The 21,706-nt window shown below is 38.5% G+C and overlaps 1 protein-coding gene across 2 annotated transcripts in view; it reads right to left on the reverse strand.

Moving 5' to 3' along the window:
- Positions 1 to 20,094, reverse strand: part of LOC105924711 (arf-GAP with dual PH domain-containing protein 1) — a 28,568-nt gene extending 8,474 nt beyond the window's left edge. Inside the window, exons 1-4 of one of the 2 annotated variants that reach the window (XM_021315474.2) lie at positions 19,789 to 20,094; positions 12,494 to 12,618; positions 8,539 to 8,630; positions 3,959 to 4,041 (exon numbers count right to left, since the gene is read on the reverse strand). In XM_021315474.2, coding sequence (XP_021171149.1) covers positions 3,959 to 4,041; positions 8,539 to 8,630; positions 12,494 to 12,618; positions 19,789 to 19,879 — 391 coding nt within the window. In that variant the 5' untranslated portion in view covers positions 19,880 to 20,094. Of the gene's footprint in view, positions 1 to 3,958; positions 4,042 to 8,538; positions 8,631 to 12,487; positions 12,619 to 19,788 lie in introns of both variants that reach the window. The other variant, XM_012860501.3, reaches the window with a different exon arrangement.
- Between the last annotated feature and the right edge of the window lie 1,612 nt (positions 20,095 to 21,706).

Genomic DNA, 21,706 nt, shown 5'->3' on the forward strand with positions numbered 1-21,706 from the left:
TTTAAATATTAGTTGTTTTCTGGTGCTATATTTATAACCCATAAGAAAGACGCTTGCCTTCACAGAAACGCCGCATTACCCCATGTTGGGGCAGCATAAGATAAGATAAGATAAGATAGTCTTTATTGATCTCACAATGGAGAAATTCACTCGTCACATCGGCTCATACAAGAAGGTGCAGAGTAGGGAAGGTGCATTCAATTATATACAGTGAATCTTCATATATACAATGGATCAGAAAGAATACCAAAAAAAATACAAAAAAAAAAAAAAAATATTAGTTGGCATGGTATATATTAGCATGGTATCAAAACAGAGTAGTTGCTGTGGCTGTGCAGATTAGGTGCTAAAAGAGCCATTTCGTTTTAACTTTGAGCAGAAATGATCGCGCTCTGCCTCACATCACTGCTTTTTGGGCCTGTTGTTTATCGTGCAGGGGCGGCGTGGTCAAGGAGTGTGGCGGGTAATGACTGGTATACGTAGACCAGTAATGAACCAAGAGCAAAATTCAAGAGGATTACTAAGACATGCGTGAATCAAGCAAAATACCACTTTGGGCATGATTGTGATGAAGAAATGGCATCATAACATGGCTAAAAGCTTAAAAAAGGTTGATTTTGCCTGATATAGGCCCTTTAAAATGACTGTTGCAAAGCTATAAACAGCACGTCTGTTAAGCAACCAACTGCAGACTTGCTTCATGAGCTTGAAAACTATTGCTAAATTTAATGGATATATATATTAGGGCCATGCAATGGCGTACCGCGCACGTGACGTCACCGTCTCAAGAGCTACGCCCCTTTTGCCGCTTAGGTAGGGCATACAGGTAGAGAACGCCCGTAGCAACCAGCTATTACACGCACAACAGAACCAGCGATATGACCAACTTTGCAGCCGTTAAACTTTCCCAAGACAATGTCCCAGGCGCACGGATTACTGGTCGCACTGTCGAAGAACACACCAACCTTCAGCTCAAACGATGGCTTGAGTGTCGAGGGCTTAAAAAAAAACGGAAAACGGGCCGAGTTGATCGAACGGTAAGCTTTGTTTTTTTTTCCCTGCGCGGCGATCATGGCGTCCGTCCAGGGATCGGTATATGTTTAATGTTTGTCTTATTTGAAATGTTTTTGAGTAGGCTATCCTGGTAGCAGGGTATCATGTTAGCGCCTGCTACCATGATAGCCTATATGCTATCATGGTAGCAGGCGCTTCATTATTAACATGTCGGCCACCAAAATACTCTTACCTGTTCAATACTTGATGTCGCTGCAATTGGGTCAGGATGTTCTTCGGTTGTGCCCTTTCCTCCGACAAAATGCTTGCTACATATGTACTTGAATTTGGTAACTTTTTCCGGGTTGAACTGTTGTGTAGGCTGACCGCACCGGTGTACCCAGTGCACATATTTCTCCTTGGCAGTCTTGAAGAAAACATCCTTCATATGCGGCCGATCAGCGTACCTCGAGTCGCTGTTGCACGTTCCATAGCAACAATGTTTAAAAACCACGTGATGTGACGTCATGTTTCTAAAAATAGCTCGCTCGCGGTATGCCATTAATCCTTCAGTTTTTATTTTGACTCTAAGCAATCACTAAATTACAGTACCTAACTAATTTTTTATATATAATATCCTACGACTGAATATACATTTGTTTTTCTAAATTAAATGTACAACTATTCCAATCATGGCTGAATTTGTTTAATTTAGGTATAAAATAAAGAGAACAATTAATAATTGTTATAGATTTTAAAAAATATATTATTTAATCAAGTTGTCAAAATGATTAAAAAAAATTTTTTAGAGCACAATTAAATAATAGTTTACCATAGTGCTGCGTAAAGTATTGAATCACCAGTAAATAATTTATTAAAACAATAACCACGTAATAGAACCACTTACTAAAATAGAGTTACACAATAAATGCTAAAATATTCTGCTCAACAAAAAGGAGTATAACTAGGTAAAACGATTCTTAAAATCATTAACTGCCTGTGCAGCTCGAAAGTACAAAGGCAGGTTGTTTGGCTGCTTAGACACCACCAAGCAGTCACCTCTACCTCTGAGCCTGGTTCCAGGAATGTCTAAAAAATAATTGATTTGTGGACTATAATCCGCTCGGTGAAGTGTATGGGTGCTAAGGTTCAGACAAATAGGCTGGTGTCATATTATGACTTTTTAAAAACGAACAAAAACGTTGAGCTGGATCCTACAATGAACAGGAAGCCAAGGCGAGAGAGAGTGAGGCCAGCTTAGGTGCGATGTTATCATAGCACCTACGTTTTGTCAGAAGAAGCGTTTTTGACAGCTTGCAGCCACTGAACTGACAATTTATCAAGACCAGCATACACAGAGCTACAGCTATCCACGCAGGATGTAATAAAAGCCTGACTTACTTTAGAAGTAGGAGGGATACTTGTTGCTTTTCCTCGATCAACATACCGTAGAACTGTGGTATTTTTACACAAAATTATCATTCCACAATAATCTGTTGCCAGTTTGTGTCTGCAGGTCATTTGAATGTACTGGGTTTAAATCCTGTAAACAATGTTACCCAGATTGCCTGCACACAAAGACGGCATTCTTCCTCAATGGCAGAGGCACACAGCAACATGCTCCCAAACCTCTGCACAGTGTAAAAAAAAACAGAAGCCACTGACAGAGAGAGACAGTGTTCGGCAGTCATGAGACTCTGATAGGAGCTCCTGATCCTCTACCTGAAACTGTAATCAGACTTTTAGTTCCTACATGCACAAATATTTAGTTGTGTTTTGCAAAGTGTTTTTCCAATCCAGATACTTTAAACTATGATGTGAAAGATAAATGCATTCTACACTGATCACTAATGTTTACAGCCCAAAAGGAAGATGGGACTTTAAGAAGGAAAGTGTTAAGCGTTCATTTGATAAATCAAATAGCAGCAGAGATGCAAAGCATGTGTTGTTATTGCAAGGTTGAACAAAAAAGTGGCCATGAGCCAGGTTTTCTTTAAGGGATGTTAAACTGGTTTTGTTTTGCAAGCTTCCTGTTTCTCACACAGATGAGACCAAGGAAAACGGTCTATTAAACCCGATAAAAACCACGGTTTGTAACCATTTTTAAGTCAGCAAAACAGACAGACATGAGGCAGAACTCCTTGTCCCCTTTAGACTATTTTTAAAACTTGTAATACTTTCTCTGATAATGAACTGTCAGCAACCGCTCTGTTTTCAGGTTTGTCCATACATGGCAACTAGGAAGTCTTAAAGGGGCAATGTACAAAACTGAGTGACCAGTGGCAGTCTAGCATTTACTTTTAATGAAAAATGGTGACCATCTGAAAGCAAACTCATGCATTTCCAGCACCCACTCCCTACCCGCGCCTCTGTGGAACCCATAAGGGATAAAGCGATAGTTGGTAATCCTGTTCAGAAACGCTTTTTGTTATACTGGGCGAAATGGTCTTTCCATCTTGACAGTAGTCAGTACATTATGTATTCAGAAAAAGGAGGTTAAAAAGGTGATCTCTGTGAGAGCTGCAGCCCTGTGAAAACTCTGACCAATCACTGCCATTTGCACCGAAGGGCAGGGATATTAGCGGTTAGCTTAGCAGTTAGCTTAGTGGTTAGCTTAGCGATTAGCTTCGGTTTTTGCTGTTCATTGTAGCTCTGCTGCTCACACCGTGTACAGGTTTAAGAGAAGAAGAGGAAGGCCTCAGTAGAAAAAAAATAAAACCGGACTGGATTTGAGAGATTGTTTTCACACCATACCCCTGAGGAGCAGAAGAGCAGGTAAGACGGTCTTGTGCATGCGCATGCACAAAGTTATGCATGCAGTTATTCACAAAGGGACTTGGGGAAACTTTCGGTAAAATCACCGGCTCTGCCTTTAAGGTCGCTTTGATACAAATGACTGACTGACACAAGATTTAAGCAAAGTAATGAGGTTTATTTTATGAGAGCAGACAAATGTCATTCTTACCTGCTGAGTAGGGTTCTTGCCTCTCCACGAACATGAACTCCTTCCTCTCGTACTTGGCTCGTATCCATTGGTCCCGCAGGAGTCTGCACCACACAGTAGGTATTATTCACTTTGTGCTTTAGTTAATATGTTTTTCGAACATTTGATAATAAGGCACTGATGCTCAGCATCTGGGGCCGTCTCCTTGAATACAAAAGTGTATAAACATATTTATTATGTTGTCGAAACTCTTTTTATCCAGTTCTACAAAATACAGTTGGAAATTGTTGAGGGTATTAAAGGTACAGCTCTGACCTGATACAAGTCATACCTCAAAGGGAAGACTTCTCTGTCAATCTAGGAACTTATTTTCCAGTCAGTTTCCCTTTTGGGTTTACCCAGGGATACATATTTGGACCATTGCTATTTCTTTTGTACAGGTTGCCGCTAAGTTCTGTCTTTAAGAAGCATGACATAACTTGTCATTGTTTTTCAGATGACATCCGGGTCAATGTGCTAGTTAAACTACGCAGCAGTAATACACTGACTGCTTTAACAAACTGTATGGTTGAAATTTAAAACTGGATGATGTTAAATTTTCATAACCTTACCAAAAAGAAGACTGAGGTCATCTGTTTTGGAAAAATTGCTGCCAATACTTTTGCCGTTTTTAACTACTAGCAGTCATCCAGCAGCAAGGAATGTGTTTTTGTTTTTCAGGACATACCTCTTAAGTTGGACAAACAGTTCACTGCTCTTATTAAGCCAAGCTTTTTTCCAACTACGACTCCTTGTAAAAGCAAGCCCTTATCTCTGTTAGGAGTCTCAAACAGGTTATTCGTGCTTTAATCTAGCCTCGTGAGACCATCCTGATCTCGCGAGCTTTCAAGGTTTCACTCGCAGATCAGTCTGGATACTCTCCGTTGAAGAAAATTTGGAGCCGTTCACCAAACGAACGTCCAATCAGCGTTGGCTTTGAGGCGGGTTGAGGTGTGACGCAACGAGAAGCGCGACAGTTCAGTCTAAACAACATGGCGGCTTCAGCCGATGAAACTAGCGTTAGCGTGGCTATCGAGCAAGTTTTATCGGAATTACAGAGTATTTCTTTGCTGAGCTAATGAGCCTTTACCTGCAGCAGCAAGAGTAGCTTGGCTTGTGGTTGTGTTTTCGTCGTCGCTCGTAACAGAGCGACGACGAATCTGATTGGTTCATTTGGCCCGTCTATCACCAACATAGGCCAATCAGCTAACCAGTATTTTCGCCCCTTCCCAAAATTACTTCAACGGAAGGTTTCCAGATGGATATGCGGAGCAAATCTATCTGGCGGAGTCAGGTAAGCTTTAATCACCCCTCGTCTGGATACTTGAAACTCTTTATATGTCGAATCAAATCAGTTTATTTATATAACGCAAATTTACAACACGTCATTTCAAGGCACTTTACAGTCAATTCAATCGAATCATTTGAACAGTTTTGTTAAAAATATATAAATCTTAGGAAGCAGGATGAAGTCATTGATTTGTAGAAATCACTCCTGGATAAGCATGTAGCAACAGTGGACAATTGTTGCATTGCGGCATTGGCTTTGCAGCAATCCCTCATACTGAACATGTATGTATAAACAGTGGAGCGGAAAACTTCCCTTTAAATGGGGAAGAAACCTCCAGCAGAACCAGGCTTAGCGTGAACAGCCTTCTGCCAAGACCGACTGTTGGGCTGGATCATTCATCCCTGCAGCATTTGCAAATAGCTCAGAAGGGTGCGGCTCATTATTTAACCGGCACAAAGGAGCCTGATCACATAATTCCAGTTTTAAAATCTCTTCATCTGCTTCCTGTCTGTCATTGTATGATTTTAAAATTGTATCGCCTACTTTTAGTTTTAAATGGTCTTAACCCCATCTTATTTACGTGATCTCTTCAATATTCACACACATTTGAGAGCACTCTGGTCATCCAGCCAGTTTCTTCTCAAATACCCAACCTCTACATGTCTGCACCACTCACAGCATAAGAACAGGGGCGGTTCTAGACAGGGGTGAATAGGGGCCAGTGCTCCTGTAGAAATGGTCCTGACCCCTGTTATGGCCCCTGCGCTAAAGACATAACGTCGAATACACTTCTTACGATTATTTGCACTGACCAAGAAACCATAACTGGTCACTTTGACCAATTTTCTTCTTTCTTTTATTTTTACACATACGGTTTTACTCTAAAAAGGATTTTAATATTAAGGTGTTTCACGTTTAGCTTAAGCTGTATTGAGCTGGGATCACAGTTTTCATTTGCTAGATCAGGGGTCTGAAGCCTATAGTTATATAGTTATTATTAAGTGTCTCACTTAATATTATTAAACAATTAAATGTTGCTGTTTTATTGTTTCATTCTTTTGTTCTGTGTACCTATGAAAAAACATCGGCCCCACCTTGCCCCCCCTGGTGAATTTGGTCTAGAACCGCCACCGCAAAAAAAACATTGAAATATATTTTTTAAATGAATCTCTTTTCCCTGTACTATGACTGATTGAGGATAAGATGCAACATTGTTTTTAAAAATCTTAATTATTCTGTGTTTTATTTATCATTATTATAGTTTTATTCTATTTGCTACTTTATGATTGTCAGTAGAACTGTGAAGCACTTTAGTCAGCCGTTCTTGTCTGTCATTGTACCATAAAAATAAATTTTACACTGACATTGATTAACATGTAGGTTAACATAACTGGTGATTCTAAATTGTTCATGGCTAGAAAGAACATAATGGTTCTTTATCTCATTTGTCTCTGTGCTGCAACAGGAAAAGACTGGTGATCTGTTTTGGTTGATGTCTGTGACCTAAATTTAGTTTAGGAAAAAGATGTAAGCCAAACATCTTGCATGTATTTTTAAACTCAGTTTTCTTTTATTCCATTCCTTTCTTGACTGACATCCCTATGTTTAAATAATTGCTTGCTTTAAATTCATCTTGTTTTATCACTGAAGCCTGATAAACCAAAACCACAGAGGGCATCTGTTTGTTCAACAGAAATCTAAATACAAAGCCACCGGTTATGCATGACTATTTATGGACAAACTAAAAACTGAACAATACAGAAGCAGTCATTTGTCTACAAAATGTAATGCAATACATTACTGTGAAGAAGTACTACCCCCCCACACACACACACACACACACACACCAAAACCCACCCTCACCAGAGTATTTTTTGTTGCCTTTTTGTCCTACTTTAATGTTTTAGATCATCACTTAAATTTCAGAGACAAAAATAATCAGTCTAAATCCAAAAAGCACTTTCAAATTGAGTGCAAAAAGTTATTTAACTCAACCAAGCCACGTGGGGAAAAAAAAACACCCTAAACTGTAATTAACCTTTTTTTTTTTCTCAGTTTCACTCACCACATCCAGACCTTAAGATTAATGCCAGACCGCTACATTCAAGTAATCACTTAAATAGAGTGTTTTTTGACAACTTTTAATGATCTCAAAATGTCAAACATGATGCTCTGATCTAAAAGATTAAAACAATAAACAAAGAAACATTAAAACACAAAGTCATTGGCATCTGGAAATGTTATTGTGTAATTTTTAAGCCAATTTGGACCCCAGTGAACCACAGCTAGAGCCTTTATCTCCTAACAGAGAAAATATACAACAGTGGTTAACCTTACCAGGAGTGGATGCCTATCTAATTAATCTGAGTGCATTAATGATTCATGCAGCAGGTAAAAAAAAGAACTCAGAACAACATCTAAAGCGCGGGAGTTGTCACTTGTCCCTGTTAAGGTCAGTGTTCATGATTTGACAATAAGAAAAAAACTGGGCAAAAATGGCATCCATGGTAAAATTCTAAGGTCAGAGGCATTGCTGAGCAAAAACAACACGTCTATATCACATTTGTCAAACATTTTGATCACAATTGGAAGGTATGCGACTCGTTGAATTATCGAGCGTGTTATAAACACGGCCTTTCAGAACATGATACCAAGGGTGAAACCTGGTGGTGGTTGGGGACTACTTTGCTGCTTCATAGCCTGGAAGACAAGACTCAGCTTTCTACCAGGAAAGTCTGAGAGACCATTTCTGTTCATTAGTTTGGGATCTTAATCTCAAGCATACTCGGAGGAACCAACTAGAAAATGATCCAGCGCACGTCAGCAAGTGCAGGACAGAATGTCTCAAAAAAAAGAAGAAAAATATATGAAGATTTTAGGGTGACCTTAAACAGGCTAGTTATACCCAAAAAGCCATACAGTGTATTTAATGAATTAAAACAACTCTGCAAAGAACAGTTGACCGAATTCCCTCAAAATGGATGTAAAAGATTCACTTGTCAGCTAAAAAGGTTGCACAAATAGTTATTAGTGTTTTCACATGGGGTCAAGGTAGGTCAGGACAGCCTGTTTTTCCATCATAAATGAAACCATTGTTTATGAAAGCTGTTTGTTTTTTTTTTTGTATTTACTCAGGCTATCTCTGTCTAATGTTTACTTTTTTGATGATCTGAATATTTAAGGGTAACAGGATAGTAAATATTGACTAAATCTGTAAGGAGTAAATACTTAGTTACTGCACTGTAAATGCAGTGGAAAAAAGACAACTTACATGCAATCTTTGGATGTGGGTTGATAGTAGAAGGCAGGTACTATCTGTTCATATTTGGCCTTGGCAGCAATGTTCCCCACAGAACCTATAAACTTTAAAGAAGAAAAATTGGGTTATGTTACACATAGCAAAAGCTAAGCAACTGTCACTTAGCTGGTTAATCATGGTTAACCTATAATGAGCTCATGTGACAGAATTGGGTCACTGTCATTAAACGTATAGTCTACCAGGTGGTCCGCTTAAGCTATTTTGTTATTGTACTCAGAGGAATTGTGATTCTAATTTGTTCACGATAAAAAACCTTAAGCAAGTAACTGTAATGTAAAGCAAGTAAACTAAAACAACCAATGGAACTGTAGGTTAAGCATGCTTCGAACATATGCAACCTAAAAAGGAAGTGCTGTTGAGAGCTCAAGGAACCCCGCCTTGGTGCAAACTGAAGCAGACAACTCTGAACAGAGAAATAGATTCACAAGCCACTTCTGCTGTATTTCATTTAACCCTAGAAACCATACTTTGGTCCAAGAAAAACTTTAAACCCAACTTCAAGTTTTACAAGTTGTGAAAAATTGTGAATTTTTTAATGCATTGAATGCATTAAAAACAGCAAAGGAAGAAATACACAAAACAATGTTGTACGTGTGTGGTAAATGGCTATTACTTGTATAGCGCTTTAACTACTTCGACGACCCCAAAGCTGATGAAGCTACAATAACTGAGACGGTCGGAGAAGGGGATCGAACCGGCAACCCGCAAACTGCAGGATAAACTCTGTAACTCCTGCACCACTGTCGACCCATGTATTAATAAGTAACCCTAACCCTACACAATCTGCCAGAAGTGCAAATAAACTTTTCTAAAAACTGCAGCTATCAATATGCTTTAAATGGCTCTTCTCCTTGGGATTCTCGCTTCAAGAGCCTTCCCTGTATGCTTTCCAACTAAATTATTGCTCTGTGCCTGCTGTGAAAATTGTTGTTGTTGTTGTTAGAAAACACAACTAATTGAAAAATCTAACCTTAGTGCAATTTATAAATATCTTGACAGTGTTGTAGTGCATAGAGAGCTCATCAGGTATTTATTGAAGTGCTACTTAGTTTCAGATCCACTGATCTAGAGATAATGCTCGTGAGACAAGTGCAAAAAGAACTGTCATTGCTTTCTCTTCTTACAGCCAATGTAATTGTTACAATTGCCTCGTGTTTTTTTTTATCTCCGAAGAACAACGTCATTATTAAGAATGCTCCACTGACAGGCTCTACTGTGGTAGGCCAGCTCATGTTTATGTATTTATTTCTCCATTAATTTTTATTTACTATTTATTCATTTTGGCTGAATTATACGCAATATAAATTGAAATGTCATTTAACGGTGCATTGTAATATCATGTGACCCTGTGACCCTGTTTTAAAATAATTAATACTGATTTAGCATTTATGTAGAAGTCATGAGAACCTGCTGATACTCCAACTGATTAAAAGCAGATTTAAAAACTAATACATCAGTTCTACTTTTTCACAGTTCCTTATTATTAAACTGCATCAGACCGTGGTTAAACTCTTGACACAAAAACAAAATAATGTTTCTGTGACAGGTAGTTATAATTTTAGAGCAAAGGGATAGGACTATGCATTGAGTTAAACAGGAAAAAAATAACTTCAAAACTACAAAAGCATGACAATTCCCCTTATGGACGAGCTTTTAAACATGGGCAATGGGATGCATGGGAGGTCTTAAGACTCTCCTGAAAACGGCTATGCCGGGTTCGTTTCTCAAACAGGGCAACAATAAAAGGGACGCAGCTCATTTCAGAGAAGCTGCAGATCCCTCTCTGAGAGCTTCTAGCTAGATTTGTGGAAATGATATGGCGCTTTTAAGCATTTATTCTTGGATTAGCTAGCAACATTAAAAGCTCATTTAGATCTCCATATTACTTTTCATTCCTGCAGCCGGTCCAATTCTCTGTTGACAGAAAATGGTTTTGCGCAATAAACTGGGAAAATATAACACTTCTACACAGTGAGTTCAAATTGATCCCAAATGCGAAGAACTATCACGCATTAATTAATTCCTTTACTTTTCTGAACAGTATGTGTAATATTATATAAACAAATTAAAGAAAGACACAGTTTAATTCAAACTAAAACACAGATAACATTTTATGTATACAGTATTATTTACTGAAATATTAATACTGATAAAAAAAGACAAAGGATGATGTTCTATGTTATGTTTTCCCCTTTGGTAAAGAGGTTTTCTGTGGTTTGTTTCACCTTAGTTTGAGCTTCTTGTTTTATATTTGTTGAATCATTAAAAGCAGTTAGTTAGTGGTCAGTAGCATGCATGTCACAATTTTTGCCTATTATAGCCTTGGGTCAGTAAATCCTTCATATCTACGTATTTAGCTATTATTTGCTATGTCAAATTTCATTGGATCCTCCTATGAAAACTCCAGACCCCCCTTTATCCATGACCTGTCTGTTCTTTTGTCCTCATGATGCTGTTGGTTCACTAATATGCTCAAACAAACTTCTGACTCCTTCACAAAACAGCTGTGTTTATACTACGATTTAATTAAACTCTTTATCTACTGATTGGACGACTTCTAAAAACAACAGGTTGCACTGGATTTTTTTTAGGGACATCAAAATGTTGAAAAAGTTCAAGGGGTACAAATACTTTTGCATGGCAGTGTATAAATATACCCTTCACACTACCCGACACAATAGCACACGTGTTGCGAGCAAAAATATAATGAGGGATAAACGACTTCCTGCAGAGTGTATTTCTAACCTAAAAGTCTCTGTGTTTTGTATACCGTAACCATAGAGACTACTGGCCAGCATTTGCAGCAAAACTCAAAGGAAAACACACAAAAAATAAAAGAACATAAACAACAAAGAAAGAGTCAATACAGATAGATAGAACAGGAGAACCACTATCACTGCATTTTAAGTGCCTACTTTGAAAGGCATTTTCCTTAACTTTTGTATAAAAACAGAGGAGTCATTTGTTTCTGGGCATTTTCTGTAACATAAATGTTTCTCAGATTTCCAAGATCTTCGGAAACACACAGGCGCCCTTGCAAACAAGCACAAAGATGCTGGCTGTGTCTCCCAGCTGCTGGATAACGCATTTCAGACCAAACTCAATTGATGCTGTTGACCGGCAGCAGTGACAGAGTAGGAGGCAGAAAGCAGCACTGCCAGCTGTTTGGGAAGGAATGCAGCCACGGGAGGCAGCTGTTAATCTGAGTTAACTTTTAAACCAGTGTTTGGGCTGTTTGCACCCTTTAGAATCAATTTATGTGCAATTCAAGAATAATCGTTGGTGCAGATTAAACGTAAGTTTGTTTTTTGTTTTTTGTAAAACGAGACTGAGTAGAATCTGGTTGAAATTAGAAAAGGGACCACAGAAATAATCCACCTTTATAAAAACCACATACATTTTAATTTCATAGTACATAAATATCCAGTGAGCTTTATTCTAAAACAGACTTGTACTCTTTATAACTAGCCAAAATTAAGCATGTGTCTGAAGAAAAAGTGACCCATATCCTTTTCTTGTCACTGATAATATATTTAAAAACACCTTCTAGACCAAGAAAACATCAAACAATCCAAAAATGTATGCTTTTCCTTTAATAAGGCAAATGTACAAGGACCTTTTTTATGTTTTCGCCCCACAAAACATCACAGTATTTTTTATTCACATAAATCATATATGTTTAGCCTATTTTAGGCCCATGGGAAGAAATAAAATCCTCTGTAAAAAGAATCATAATTTTTGTGGCCCAGGGGTACTTTCAACTTGACAATTTTGGCCCACATTGCATGTTTGGACTCCATTGTTCTAAACAATGATTTGTCCTCTAAGACAAATGGTATTTTTCCTCTGTTTCTGACTTTTAAAAGTAAAAGTGAATTTAAAAAAAATAACTAAATCTTACCTCTACCTCAGAAGAGCTCCAGGGATCCAGCAGTAGAGACTTTACCTTGCTGATTTGAGCAATGTTTCTATGGAGGCCTGAGCAGCTGTGACACACAAACACCCCCAGGGTGTAGGATGCCCACTCTGGGCCTGCAATTCAATATAATGACATGTATATCAAAAACAAGTTGATATTAACAAAGGAATATTATACGGGCTGAATTATCCTGCATCATCTCTCTCATATGTTTTACATATTGTATCTAATTAAGATGCAAAAACTAAAGACGAGTCTAATTTTACCATTTATAGATTCAAGCCTTAATTTTAAAAAGGGTATATAGTTATAACCAAGCCATTTTATATACAAACATGCAGTTATTTGTAAACATATCAAATCATGTCATGATGATAATATTAATAAGCACAGACAGTCTAATAAATGAGCATTGAAAGGCAAAGATTTCTGTATAAACAGCTACATCGATCAGTCAGAGAGCCGAACTGAGACTTTATATCATGGTTTTTAAACTGATTTAAACTTGGCCAAGTTTTATGTTTTCTTAAACTGAACTACAATGTCTGTCTTGATTAAACACAGACTCTTAACCAAAGTAATTATTAGGAGTTTAAACCTTTTTCAGAAAATGTCTGCAAACAAATGTAACAACAAAGGGTTATAATTATTCCACCGTCTGGTTCATTGAAAATCTTGATTCGGTTTTCACTGCAATGGGTTTTGTGAAATATTCTTTGTGAAAGAATATTTCACAAAGCCCTCTTCCCAAAGTAAAGAACTGAGCGATTATCCCACATTTGCATCAGGACAAACTAATATTAGGCTAAGGTTTAGGATAAAGTGTGAAATATGTCTTTTTTTTCCTCTCCCTCCCCAAATGTGGCTCCTATCTTTCCACAGAGTTAAAGGCAGCGCCCTATGGAAACCGCGTCAGGCGGGGTCCTCGGCAGCAAGGCCTCAGTCAATCGTTCCCCCGAAATGTTTGTGATGGATGTGATGGATGGTTGTACTGGAACTGTAATTTCCCTCTGGGATTATTAAAATATTTCTGATTCCGATTCTGATTACCAAGTTTTTGGACTATATCTCAGTCTGGAACAATCCAGCAGTAAGGTTAGGTAAATCTCCTTTCTTTTGGCTTAAATGGCTTGAGAAAGGATTACAGAAGATAGAGAATCTGTATGTGGATGATAGTTATGCCATTTAGTTTGTTAGAAAAAAAAACTTAATATGACAGATAAATGGGATTTCTGGAAGTAAATACAATTCAGATGTAGTAAGAATTCTGTCTGATCTAAAATTGGTACGGAAAGAAAATGTGTTTTATAAAAAACAACAACTTTTAAGCAAACAGGACATATGACAATATTGCTCCTACTGCATAATGACCAGGAATGTACCTAATGTTTCTATTTTATTGTACAGAGTTGTGTCGTTATTCTTGCATTTTGTGTTTGTTCTTTGTTGCTTAATTGTAAAGTAAAAATGAAGGTTTAATAAAAACTTAAATAACAAATAAATAAAGTATGTTCCTTGAGTATTTCTTTATGTTGTACAATAAACTGAGCTGGTCTTTAAGAACCTAGATTTTCAAAACTGCATTATTGCAGTTGTTAAATTGTTTAATCAGTTATTCCATTTCCATCATGAGAGCTAAAAAAGGTCATCATATTGTGCAAAATTGTTTAATCTCCATGAATGCTGGTTTAAAAGCAGAAGCTTGAACTTGATTAGAAATAGTGACAGAAAGAATTTTCAATATAAATTTTAAATACCTGCCTATTAAACTGAGATTCTTACACAGACAAAAGCCTTGGTTTTCTGCCTCTTGAACATTTTTTACATTTTGACACATTACAAACAGAAATTTCGCTGCATTTTTGTAGGATTTCATGTGATAAACCAACACAAAGTAGAGTATAATTGTAAAGTTAAAACGTGTTTTTTTTTTATTTTGGTTTCAAATAAAACTTGGAAAGGTGTTGCATTATGTACTCAGAACCTACTGATTCGATATCCCAAAACAAAATCCTGTGCAACCAGATGACTTCAGAAATCATCTGATCAGCGGGTTGGGACCACCTACGCCCACCGTAATGTCATCATGAATGGATTTGTTCTGTAAAGCTGGCTGAGGTTTGTTGGAGAACATTAGAAAAAAAACAGCATCATGAAAACCAAGGTACACAGCGTGAGCTGCGTGACAGAGAGAAAGTGATTGAGACGTTTTAATGAAGGTTGGGATACAGCTACACGGTACACTTTGACTAATTTCACATAGTACACTTTAAACCAGGATCACCAACCTTTTTGAAACTGAGAGCTACTTTATTGGTACTGTATCATACGAAGGGCTACCAATACTAACCTTTGAACTAAAGGACCAGAGCTCACCTTAACTTCATGTAATATAAACATGTTTTTAATGCTTGTAAATCTATGTAAATACAAGTATGATTAAAAAGGAAGAGCAATTGAATAAAAAAGCATTTTAAATGCAGCTCACTGGAGGGTTAAACAGGTTTGAGGGCACCACATATGGTTCTTGGGGGCTACCTGGTGCCCACGGGCATTATGTTATGTGGAAAATACATTTAAAGTCTGTATTAAAATGTGTGAATACATTTCTATGGCAGTCACTGTATTTTTTCCTTCTAAAGTCAGATATATGGACTTTGAGGAGATTATTTAGTCAAAAAAATGAACAATAGCTGTAACACTTTTGTATATTTGTAACAGCTAGGATAAAGAGGAAGACAACGTTTTTCTATCCAATGACTTCCTTCTTTTTATCATTCTCCTTGCATCACACCCAGGTAACTCCCTCATTGCACTCAACACATGTGAAGCAGATGAGACGCAGATCAGTAAAGAGGCAACAAGAAACTCCACTGTGTTCACCACACACACTAAAAAGAGAACGTTTAGCAGCAAAGGTGTGAGTGACTTCACATACACACACACAGACACACAGGAAGCTGCTGTTGCGCTTCAGAGTCTAACAATTACTCGATGTGTTTGAGCTGAGAGTAGAGCTGCTGCCGTGCGGTTTATTAAAAGAAGGCTCGCAGGAAACTGGAACGGCTTTAACCAGGGTGTACCATCAAGTGGAAACCTTTAAACTGTTACAATAAAAACAATGTTAGCTGTGGATAACCCATGCAGACACACAGGACTGAAAAAAGAAAACGAGGGCAAATAATTCCGGCTTTACTTCCTGCACACCTATAGAGAGAGGCGTGCGTTTACAGGAAAGAAGTAATGCGCTCAGCTGGCCCAAATAATGTTGACTGGCAAATAGCTGTATCTCAGAAAAGTGAGTACATCCCTCACGTTTTCGCAAATATGTCATCATATCTTTTCATAGGATGCCACAGATTATATGACACTTTGATGCGGTGTAAATTAGTCAAGTGGCAGCTTATATAACAGTGTCATTCTTTGCCCCCTCAAAATAGTTTTATTTTGAGCAATGACTAATGTTTAAGCCACTGGCAAATGAGAAAAGGCCTAAGTTAAAACGTCCAAATTGTGCCCATCCAGACATTTTCCCTCTCCGGTTTTCATGTGACTATTTATTGTTGCAAAGTCTCAAGTGTGAATGGGGAGAGGATGTGTTAAATCTCGTCTTAACGCTCTCACATTTTCTCATGCTGGTTACTGGAAGTTCAGTGTGGCACCTCACAGCAAATAGCTCTCTGGGAACCTGAAAAAAAGGAACTGTTGCTCTACATAAAGATGACCATAAGGCCATAAGAAGATGGCCTCGGGCCTGAAACTGAGCTGTAACATGGCGGCCATGACCATACAGCGGTTCAACAGGACAGGCTCCACTCAGAACAGGCCTCGCTATGGTCAACCAAAGATGCCGAGCGTACTTCCTCAGTGTCAGATCCAGAGGTTGTCTTTTGAGAGACACATGAGTGGTGCCAGCACTGCTGCAGAGGTTGGAGGGTGGGGGGTTCAGCGTGTCAGTCCTCAGACCATACGCCTCACTTTAAAAACTGGGCCGAGAGCAATTTTCCAACATGATTACCAACCCAAACACACCTCCAAGATGACCGCTGCCTTGCTAAAGAAACCGAGGGTAAAGGTGCTGGACAGGCCAAACATGTCTCCAGACCAAAGCCCTGTTGAGCATCTGAGCATCAAATCCCTGGTATTAACCCAGCTCCATGAAAGGAGATAAGCTCTATCTTATCTCCTTTTTTTGATAGATTTTTTAACAAGTGTTCCTGTTATTCTGCCTTTTTGTTTACATTATGAGGCAGACCGTTTTGGGGAGAGCTTTGCTTTCTGTTTTTAGGGATCTTGTGGTCCAAGACTGCCTCTTTGCTTGAACGAGCAGTTTTTGAGGATCCTTTCGGTGATGCCTTCTGGACCGGCAGCCTTCCTCGCGCTGACTCTCTGCAGGGTGGATCTGACCAGGTGCGGGGTCAGCTGTGGCGGCTCCTCCTCCTCTGTCTCTGCTGGTATTGGAACTGGTAAGGGATGAACCTTGACAATAAACTGGACTGGAGTCACAACGTGGATGCTCTTTACAGGAAAGATCAAAGCAGACTACCTGCTGAGAAGGCTGAGGTCTTTTGGGGGGCAAGGGGTGCTCCTGAAGACCTTCTTCAGTTCTGTGGTGGCATCAGCCATCTTCTATGGTGAAGTCTATTGGAGCAGCAGCTTATCGACAGCTCAGGGGAAGTAGTTAGATAAGGTCATTGAGAAGTCCAGCTCTGTTCTAGGATGCCCCCTTGATCCAGTGCAGGTGGGAGACAGAAGGACCCTGGCAAAATTAACATCACTGTTGGATAACGTCTCCCACCCCATGCGTGAAGCATGCAGCGGTCTGCATCCTAAATGCACAAATAGTCCATGGGCCAGAATATGTAGGACGTCGCCTTAAGAAGTTTCGTATGAACTGTCAGGGGGCAACTTTCTTGCACTTGGATAAGTTGCTACACATAGCAGTGATCTCAAAACAGCAATGTTCCCACGTTTTCACTTGCACATTAATAAGTTAATGCTGATAAAAAATCTAAACTGTTGCGCTCCGGTCCAAGAGATCACGTGATTCGATTTTTGCTGCTCAGCCAATCAGATCGCTGTATTGTCAGCGATCTGACAATACAGCGAGGGGATTAGTCGTTTGGCACAACGACACCTGTCGCCTGTGTTATCCTAGTGCAGCAGGTCTTGGTAATACCACAATAAAATGGGCCAGAGTTTAGGCTATTTCTGTCCTGCAATGGACTGGTGACCTGTCCAGTTTATACCCCGCCTCTCGCCCATTGACAGCTGGAGATCGGCACCGGCACCCCTCACGAATCCAGCAGGGATAAGCGTGTTAGAAAATGAATGATGGATGGTCTGAGCTATTTATGTTTCTTTGCCATAAAGATCTCTGCCAACTGGCGCCAGAAAATGCAAATATTGGGCTTTCTTCATCTGGAAACAAATGTTTACAACCCTTTACGGGCGTAGCCATGATGAAATGGTTGAACTCGCTCAGCTGACAATACAGCGATCTGATTGGCTGAGCAGCAAAAATCGAATCACCTGACCTCTTGGACCGGAGTGCAACAGTTTAGATTTTTTATAGGCTTTAACTTATTAATGTGCAAGTGAAAACGTGGGAACATTGCTGTTTTGAGATCACTGCTATGTGTAGCAACTTATCCCGGTGGAAGAAAGTTGCCCCCTGACAGTTCATACGAAAAGTCATCCTACAGATTCTGGCCCACAGCCTAAAAGGAGCGCTATCACAGATCATTCCCCCTAGAAGCTGTTAGATGATTTACAATCACTGCTCCCAACAAACTCAACCAGTGTTTACATCTCTGTTGATTTTGCACAGTTTTTTCAAACTTATAAAAAAGTCTGTTGGTGTTTTTATGCATAAATATACATGCACATATGTACATACTAAGATGTACAGTTCTTTAAATTTTAGATTATGCTATGGTCAATATTTAATAACTACACTACATTTTTCTTATGTTGTAAATTAAGCCTAACTGTAGTCTTATATATATATATATATATATATATATATATATATATATATATATATATATATATATATATATATATATATATATATATATATACCCCTGTGTATATCTGCTTGCATGTTGCTGGTAAACCTGAATTTTCCTGCTGTGGGATAATAAAGCATATTTCTATGTTTCTGCTTAAAACACCATATTGCTATTATACATATATAAAATATGGTGTGAATGTGAACCTCAAATCCCTGGAATAGAATAATCTTTGATTGGTTACTTTAAAAATAGTTATTTACAACTGATTAGCCACATGACTATAGAAACTTTATAGGTGAATAATTAGTTTACTTTTGAAACAGAAAATAAAAAAAGTTGGAAAACGTAAGAATAAGTGACACTAAGATTTTCCAACAAATGTATCTTGACTGATCTTTTTTCTTATTATAAACAACACAAATATTAGGCAAACTTACTGTATCTTTGAAACCCATAGAGGCTTGTAAAAGTTTTGAGTAGCTTTTACAATCGGGGTGTTTCATAACAAATAGTGTCCTCTTTTGTAATCAAAACTGCTCCTGTTAATGTTACATTTACAGAAACATATTTGCACATTTACTAATACTTTTATCGCAAGCAAAAAAAAATATTATCAAAATGTTCATAGAAAAGTCATTAGCAATTCCTATTCTAATGGTAAAAATACTTAAAGTTGTACAGCTGATAAAAGGATGGACGCAGCTACAGATATGTGGGACATATCAGCGATAATCAGTTTAATAGCCAATACCGATTATTATACTGCAATGTCTTATATCGCATAGCATGACCGTGATATCAAACAACAGCCACTACCTTGACCAGATTATTTGTACTCATTGTTAATCTTTGTTAATGTTTACATGTTTGCTAATCTGTGCATTAAGACATTACATAAATAAAGAGTAACGTGTGCTGGTGCAGATAAGATAAGCCTATCTTATCTCATCTGCTGGTGCTGATAAGATGGTGTCAAATCCTTTGTTTCATCATGTTCTGACCGCACTGTCACTGAGGACAGAAATGAGGTCATCTTTGTTACCTCTTAGAAAAGCAGCTCAAGAGACATTATGACACTGTGGGATTTTTTTTCTGACTCAGAACATCTCTAGAAGGGGCGCGCCAGCCCGGCCGGCGCAGTTTCGAAATACGCGCAAAAAAAAAAAAAGAAGAAAAAAACAACAACTCCCCTGCGCAATAAATTAAACTAACAATAAATAAAAAAACAGTCTACCAGCCGGACTCTGATCGGAGTCAAAGTTTCACCTGCCACTCCGCAGTCGGCACAGTTTCCGTTCCCAGGTTTCTTCAGGAGCTCTTTAATGCGCTCTCGGATCCTTTCCTGGTCCGAAGCCATGGCAGAACGCGCGCTGCTTCTCCGATCCCTGCTCAGCAGCGAGAAGTCCAACACGCCGTCATCCAATGGAAACTCGCTGAGCTCTGGGAAGCAGGAAAAAGGGGCTCTAAACCACCGACGAGAAAGCTGTCATTTCAGCTGGAAGGAAGAAGAACCCGGGAGCATGCTCTGGCGTGTGGATGCTGTCAGACTAACTCGCTCTCGACTGTCCCTCCTTGAAGTGAGACACCCAGTGGCAGCTTACAGGACACGACTTTTCTTGACGTTTTAAGATAAGATTTCCTTTAGTGTCCCTCGATGGGGAAATTCGGGTGTGACAGTGGCAAACACACACGATTATTAGCGATGAGAAAAGAAAAAAGGAACACAAGGAAAAGAAAAGTAAACTGTCTAGTCTAAAGTTAGCTCTAGAGAAAAACACCAATATAAAAAAGAATATAAGGGTTTATGAATAAATTGGCCAAAGGAAAAAAAAAGTTATTTGATAGTGGATAGTTTTGACTTTATATGTAACATCTAAAAGGGTGATCAGATAAAAAATTGGTGACATTATTCCCTGGGACCTTTCTCTCGCATGCGCAAAGCTGCTGACAACCCACTGTGCTGCTGACAGCCTCAGAGTCCAACAACTGACAGTCGGTGAATCACTTTCTTGACTATCCCGCTGATTTCTAGTGCTCCACGATTAGAAATAGCTCTTAAGGCTTGAAGCTTTTCCACATTTTGTTCAATAAAAACCCCAACCTTAAATGTACACCACGGGGATTGTGATAAAGTACCATATAATTATTAAGTGTAATAGTACATGCAAACTCTGTTATAACAATCATCTGTATATTATGCTATTGTACTTATCTGTAAAACTCTACTCATAGTAATATCCACCTGTATATTATATTCGGTACATATCCAGCTATAAATTTAGTTCACAACACTAGTTATCTATATATTATACTCATAGGACAAATCTATCAGTAAAATTATCTTTATAACAGTATCCATCTCTATATTTATTCAGTAAAAACCCATGTCCTGTACTTATGGAACCATTTTATATCCTGCACTTGCTGCTATTGCACTTCTGGTCAGACCTAAACTGCATTTCGTTGCCTTGTACCTGTACCTGTGTAATGACAATAAAGTTGAATCTAATCTAATCTAATCTAATCTAAGTGTAAAGGGGAAAAATACATAGTTTTAAATGTATCAAAGAAAAACTTTGACTGGGCCTCTATAATATGTTTTGATCTTAAGCATTCAATCTGTATTTTTAGACTTCTCCTATTGAAAGGTGAATCTGCAGGTTTTCTGCCAGGATTGCTTTTTATCTTTAGCACCATTTATTTTCCCCTCATCAAGCCGGGCCAGATTCCTTCCCCTGCTGAGGAAAATTTGTGTTGTTATATCTCATTTAAAAAAAAGGTAAAATTTTGGTCTCATCTGAGCAGACCAGAACGCATTGTTCCACATTTTTACTTTTGGCAAACTGAACTTCTTGTGGCTTTCTTTTAACGGTCTTTCATAAGAGGTAGTTGGATGGGGGAAATAAAGAAATAAGCAAAAAGAGGTTGGGCAACGAGCGCATTCATCACAGAAGCTGCCAAAAGCCCCATGGAGGAGCTACAGAGATCCATTCAAATGGAGAAAAAAAAAAAAAAAGACACTTTTATATTTGAAAACCAAATCCTGTAGCCACATATCCGTCATACACTTGGTGTTGGTCTACATTATATTAGGGCTGAAACAGTTAATCGGTTATTTAGTAATCAAATCATTAACTGGAGGGTAAAGACTCTCGGTATGTTGCTCGCTCTGTATGCGGGATTG

Source organism: Fundulus heteroclitus, chromosome 16, assembly GCF_011125445.2.
Source record: "Fundulus heteroclitus isolate FHET01 chromosome 16, MU-UCD_Fhet_4.1, whole genome shotgun sequence".
NCBI lineage: Eukaryota > Metazoa > Chordata > Actinopteri > Cyprinodontiformes > Fundulidae > Fundulus > Fundulus heteroclitus.